The 6,600-nt window shown below is 44.1% G+C and overlaps 2 protein-coding genes across 2 annotated transcripts; both read left to right on the top strand.

Annotated features, from left to right (window-relative positions):
- Window positions 1-2,201: 2,201 nt before the first annotated feature.
- BDB00DRAFT_724205 (P-loop containing nucleoside triphosphate hydrolase protein) lies at window positions 2,202-2,516 on the top strand (the record flags this gene model as incomplete). Its single annotated transcript, XM_053118225.1, has 1 exon — window positions 2,202-2,516. A coding segment is annotated over one exon (315 nt), but the record flags the coding sequence as incomplete, so codon positions are not given.
- Window positions 2,517-2,640: 124 nt separating this feature from the next.
- Window positions 2,641-4,018, top strand: BDB00DRAFT_865479 (uncharacterized protein). The gene is made up of 2 exons (XM_053126180.1): window positions 2,641-3,025; window positions 3,100-4,018. Exons 1-2 carry the CDS (start codon window positions 2,804-2,806, stop codon window positions 3,757-3,759), a joined length of 882 nt encoding a protein of 293 aa, XP_052972104.1. The 5' UTR covers window positions 2,641-2,803; the 3' UTR covers window positions 3,760-4,018.
- The last annotated feature ends 2,582 nt before the right edge of the window (window positions 4,019-6,600 follow it).

The following is a 6,600-nucleotide window of genomic DNA, read 5'->3' as shown; positions in this document are numbered from 1 at the left end:
GCACTTTTGAGGAATGGAAATTGGAGGAGCCAATATGTAGAGGCCATCGATCGAGCTGGAACAATCTTATGGAACAAGGCAGCAATCTTTGCTTGGTTGGAAAAATGTGTCTACATTCAAAAGCTGTTGATTGTCGCAATGCATTTGAGCTATGGTCAGCCTTGTCGAGGAGAAGAGTTGGCTCAGCTATGCATAACCAACACACAATATGGCGACCGGTCTCTCTTTTGGGGTGTCGCTTATAATACCATCATGGTCATCACTCGGTACAACAAGAGCCGAGAGCTGACATGCTCTGACAAGTATATTGCCAGGTATCTACCGCACAAACTTGCAGTTTTGCTCACAGGGTATTTGGCATATTTTCGCCCACTTGAATGGTAAGTAGTATTTATTATATCTTGTATCGTGATTGGTTTGTTGTGGTCTTGATGAAGCAAAAGCTAACCCCACCTTTAAATTTTCAGTATTTTTACTGGTCATCTTTATGGTCCAGAAGCGCGTCTTACTTGCATGGAGCGGCTATTTGTCGAGAATGGTACTGCCATGACTGGAAAGAAGGTTCGTCGGATTTTCGCATGGATATATGCTAAAAAGATGGATCCACCGTTATCTTTTTCCGACCATCGCCATGTGTCAATCGCGTTCGCACGTCAGCTGATTGGCGCAAAGAAGACTCTACAGCACGTTGACGAGGAGGATCTTGAAGACTGGCCAGAGGAGCTCGATCTACAAGCCGGTCACTCAACAGCGACAGCCGGTTTGGAGTATGCTAGAAGCAACATCGACAGTCGCTTTTTGGATCCAATCACAGCGCAAAAGTACTTTGACATGAGCAGAAGATGGCACACTCTTTTGGGTAAGAATCTTTTAAAGATAAAATGATGTGTAAAAAGTTGTGAGGACTAGACTGATAAACTATAACTTTTTTTGGCTATATAACAACATAGGGATCGAGAAAAAACAAATTAGCAATACATCTGGCGACCCGTTGTTGGAGCGTCGCAAAAGAGAAATCAAAAACGTCAACAAGCTTATCGAGGAAAATGCAGCATATATCGAAGCACGGAATCATGCTTTGATGAGGAATATGATTTTAGAGGACATGCACCGTCGAGGTAAATGTTGTTGTTTTTTACGATGCGTCACTTTTGGCGATAGAGTCAGACTTTAACCAGTTGTAACATTTAGCACGGAATGCAATGGTGAACGGAGGACCAGCAATTCCAATTATCAAAGAAGGAGCGAATCGCTCACTTGCCGCTTGTCAAGGCAGTGCTCCTGATGTGACCAATATGTCAAGTGAAGCAAAGGCTCTACGAGGATTACGGCTACTGCTGCAGGAACCCTCTGCGACTTTCCAGTCCAAGATTCAGCAAGAAGCAACAATCGCAGCAATCGAACGAAAGAAAAATATACTTGTAGTGCTGCCAACCGGCGGTGGCAAATCCGCAGTATTTATGGCGCCTAGTTTGATCGAGAAGGATAAAACAACAATCGTGGTGGTCCCACTCGTAACGCTACTGGGAGACATGGCGCGCCGTTTGGTGGATTCAGGGATCGATTACTGTACGTATGATGGCACTCTCGACCATGGCATGATGCTTTCGGTGAAAATCATCCTCGTTACACCAGAAAAGGCAAAGGAGCAAAAATTCGTCAGCATGCTACACACAATGAGTGCACAAGGCCGTATCAGCAGAATTGTAATCGATGAGGCCCATTTGGTGATTACGTGGAGCTCGTTTCGGCCTACCATGGGTGAACTAGCACAGCTTCGAACGGTACCGGTGCCTATGGTGTTTTTGTCTGCTACACTGCCTCCGCCATGGGAAAGCGATCTGTCTGTCCTCTTTAAAACAGAATTTCAAGTGTTCCGCTCCTTGACTGTACGACCAAACCTGCGCTATGTGGTTCACACTATCAAGAACAAGGGCAGCAACTTTAAGGATGTCAAGGCTTACATTGTCAGCCGGTTAAAGCAAGCTATAACAGACGAACTCACAGGGGGCGGTCGTGCCATTGTATACTCTGCTGAAGTGAACAACGTCAAAGAGCTGGCGCAAGATTTAAATCAAGCACTGAACGAGGAGCTACTACAGGAGGGATGTGGTGATGCAAGCTCCACGGTATATACGACCTACAAGCATCAGAACAAGAGGGCAAGGCTTGCTTGGAACTCCAATCTGGTGCTCCCTCTCTATGGCACTTTGGATAGCGCGACAAAGCACGAGGCTTTGGAAAATTGGCGTAGTGGTACTTGCCGGGTGCTCTGTGGTACAAGTGCGTGTGGCCTGGGCGTCGATTATGGTGAAGTTCGTCTGGTGATCCATGCCCAATTCTCTCAAAGCCCACTCGACTACATTCAGGAAACAGGACGAGCTGGCAGGGACGGCAAGCCAGCAGAGTGTCTACTGGTCAACACGTTTGGCGATCGAGGACAAGTCCTTGGAAAGATAAAGAAGCTCATAGAATCCACGGACGATAAGAATCATCGGGACTATCTTACCAAGCGCATGTACTTTTGTGACCTGGTCACTCGTCCTGGCTGCATACGGAAACAGATACACACTTTGGTCGACATTGAGGCGAAAACGTGTACCGAATACGGTGGCCATGTGAAGCTCTGCTACTACTGTGAAAAAGGAATGCCACAAGCGCAAGTATGTATTTATCATCATTGCAATATCCATTTATTGTCACTTTTGCATAGTAATAGTTTATCCTAATGTTATATATTTATTGTTAGAGCCGAGAGCTTCAGCTACGCAGACAAAGTACGGACTATAGCATCAATAGGCAAATGTCAAGTTTGCTACCTCCAAGCTATGGCATGGCTTCAAGCGCACAACCAAAAACTCCATCGGTAATTTCAATGGATGCAAGCACCAACTCTCTAGCACATGGCACGCAAGGAGCCTTTATGGCGTCGATCCCAAACCTCACACAGATAATGGCACAAGAAAACACGTTGCAATCTCTACACCTGAGGGCCAACAACAGCTTGGGCGCAACAAAAGCAATGGTAATAATCCTACACGTCAACACCGATCAATACTATGCATACGAATCATTAACCATTAAAACATGCGTTCACAGTTTTCCCCTGTTCCTAGCATGAGTCCTTCAGTCCATCCAAGTCCAAGCTCCATAGTATCCGCCCGACACAACATCGAACAATCCCTTGGCCAGTCGGCTTCTCGTCAGCAGATGGAGATCGACTCGCTGGTGGCAACCGCTGAGGTGCGAGCAGCTAAAGACGACAAGGCGCATTTCAAGGACTTGTTAGAAACGTTCAAACATTGCTGCATGAATGAATTGGTCAAGGACCATGTGGCAATCGACAAAAATAGCAAGGATCACTGTTCTACACCGGACAAGAAAGGGCTGTGCCACAAGTGCCTCAGCACCACACATTACACGACCAACTGTCCTGCAAAAAAGTTGAGAAACCTGCCGAAAGAAACTTGCTTTTTTTGCTGGCTTCCGCAAGGCGATCCGTTACTGCATCCAGACCGTGGAACAATGTGCCCTGAGGGAATGAGGGATCAAATACAGCCTTTCTGTTGGGCGATGTACAGGTATAGGGGCAGAGACCTTCACGCTGAATATGGAACCTTGTTCAAAGACGACGTAGATTTTGCAACGTGGCTACAGGCGGCCCCGAGCAGCAGTCGAAAATCATTTAAAGTGCGGAACAACGGAACGGATGTCTATTTGACGTTCCTTGGAGAATATAGAAAGTATGTGCAAAGTTGAAGGAGCAATAAATATATTCTTGGCCCATCTACTTGAAAAACAGCTATAGAATATGTTGCTGGTAATAAAGTCACAAACGCGACAGCCAATGTTCATGCACAGTGCTCTAATCGCTTTTATTTGAACAACAAAATGAACGGAATTATTACTTGCCAATGTCTGGTAAACATGCTAAAGCCTGTACAGAAATAGTTTTGTGTAGTGGGGAAAAGAGCTTATTTTGCACGCAATTTTAAACCACAGTAAAGTCACTCGTAATACCTTTTTTTCCCAGCCCTCTTCTTTTACCAACAGTGACCACGTTGCTCAGCATTGGAAACATCGTTGCTCAGATGCAGTTGCGCCATATTGTAGGAAGCGACCGATAATCTCATATTTAAGATCATCTTTTTCTCCACAAAGGATGCAGCAACCTGATGCAGGCCTTTTACAACACTCATTGTGTAGTACACGGATGCGCCCTTATTCCAACAGCTTTTTTTACAGGGAAGGAAATTATTGCTGGGATAATATAACCAATGCGCATACAGATAGCGCGATACAGAAGAAACAATGTGTCACATCTTTTATATTGCGGTAAACACATTAGTATGCCAACCCCCCACAGTACAGCCTGTGCAAAGATAGCTTAACAAATCTTTGTGCTTTTTTTCCAAACTGTATTAAAAAAAACAAGAGGAACAAGAATTGGATGGGCATGCAAGTACAGCTTTCTGTCAGTGTGGATGTGAATAGAGTTCATATGATTTACAATGAAGGTTTGCGTCATGTTGTTTGCTACTTGAAATAAGCCTTTAACTTTTGCCAGTTACTATACTTTAGAAGCTTGGTGCCTGAACGCAGTTAACCAACAGCATTGTCTATGTGAGCAATGATCTTCGAAGTACACTATACTGCTGCAAAAAGGATCTTGTAACCGTTGGTGCTTCACCAGTAACGGATTCAGTATATCTATAATGGATGTTTTATAATGATATTATCAGCTTATATTTAGTCAGATTCATTTTAGATATTACCGTTTAAAATCCACCACAGCACTGGCTGATTGGAGCACACGGATTTTTGCACAAGTCAGCAACCGACACCAGTAGATGAGAATGGAAACATTTTCATAGAGTTGTCGTTTTTCAGAAAAGCGGCGATCCTGCTCAACTGACATAAAAATATAATGCCTATACAACGCTGACCAAAAGGGATTTGGGCGTGAATCGGATTCTTGAACCAAAGTCCACAGGATAATTCGAATAACAGTGCATAAGTTCCGCATAGACCTTCCATGGACAGCCGCAATAAACTCTGGTATAAAAATATGGACGGTTGTTGGAAGCTCGTTCGTAAGACTTGGATGATACTGTCCTGCGTGGGTAATCAATCGATAGAATGATTGCAAGAATGATGCCATTACTGAGCAGTGTCGATACACATCTTGCTCCGACGATAATCCTTCAAACGGAATCCTCGATGTATAACGTCTATCTGCTCTAGAATACAAGTTACAAGTCGATTAAAAACAATTCGTAGGAAAAGAAACCAGCACACAGACTCACACTGTTTGGCGAATAACACCAAGTATCCTTGCGTCTACGCTTTCTATATGTTGCATCTCGGTAATAAGCACATTTCTCGTCGCATCCCAAATTTTCCTAAACGGTTCAAAAACAGTGCCGGTGTCGCATTGAACTAGGCTTGCGATAGATATGCAGTCCATTCGAGGCACAAGGTCTCTGGTCAGTAAGAAGCGCTGTGGCCCAAAAGTGTGAAGGAAGCGTTCTTGGGTTTCGGAGTCAACTCGTTCCATGTAAAGATGATCCAAAAATGCATCCCAATATAGCACAAAAGATAGGCCAAGAGCTTTGCGACCAGCGACACGAGGAGAAACGAGGCGCGTCTTCCTCATCTCCTCCATTGGATGACGGAAAGTGGGTGTGTCAAAAAGTTGGCTTTGGATATTTGCAACCAAAAGCTCCTTGCTGTAGTACGCGCCTATATAATCCGTTAATTTCAAAGGACAATAACAAAAATTGAAGACCTCCCATGCACCGCTAATCCAACCTTTTCAGTACCTGCAACACTGCATCGGGTAATATGTATCAACACTTCTCGAGTCGACGAATATTGTCCACGGCAACGCTTACACTCGTACGGATAACTATTTTCACTTTGCTTGACTACCTTACATTCTAAAAACGCCGACAACATTAATCCTGCATGCTCCCAACCAGCAAATGTATTATACGAATATAATAATTACCATTTACTGCATCAATCTGGTATGGGTGAAACGCGCTGCAGTGATCGCTCATAGCGTCCTTTGACGATAGCATTGCATGGCAGCCAGGTGTCAGACATCGTATCCAGACAGGGTCATGCATTGTACCAACTTGATCGTACTGCATATCAGAAGCAAAAACGAAACCATTAGTGTACACCATCCTTGGAAAGCACAGGGGCTTCTTGGATCACTATAACTTTTAGTATTTATATCTGCTACTGAACTTGCGCTCTTTGGCTCAATCCATGGAATTATTCTATTGCACAAAGCTGATACCTGCCAACCTTTTTTGTATAAATCTGGTCATCGCTCATCGGGAACCTTATTTTAAAAAAGCGTCCTTCCAAAAACGTACTTTGTAAACGATACAAGTAACACGACGGACCACAAAGAAAACAAAGAGCTTGAACTGTCTACTTTTGCTGCAGCAAAGCAACCTTCTCAGTGTGATGACTGCAAACAAGGCTGTACTTTGTCAAGCAACGAAATACCTCTGCGAAAGCACAAGCAATGTACACATCGTTACCTGTTACAGTGCTATAGCTGTGAAGCATATGCATCAATACTTG

Source organism: Zychaea mexicana, assembly GCF_025766255.1.
Source record: "Zychaea mexicana strain RSA 1403 chromosome Unknown BDB00scaffold_288, whole genome shotgun sequence".
In the NCBI taxonomy this organism is placed as follows: domain Eukaryota; kingdom Fungi; phylum Mucoromycota; class Mucoromycetes; order Mucorales; family Lichtheimiaceae; genus Zychaea; species Zychaea mexicana.
This window is presented reverse-complemented; position numbering and strand designations above follow the sequence as displayed.

Coding starts and splice junctions, on each gene's coding strand:
- BDB00DRAFT_865479 (XM_053126180.1), top strand. CDS start 2,804: ATGTCAAGTTTGCTACCTCCAAGCTATGGCATGGCTTCAAGCGCACAA. Junction 3,026..3,099: donor TGGGCGCAACAAAAGCAATG/GTAATAATCCTA, acceptor ATGCGTTCACAG/TTTTCCCCTGTTCCTAGCAT.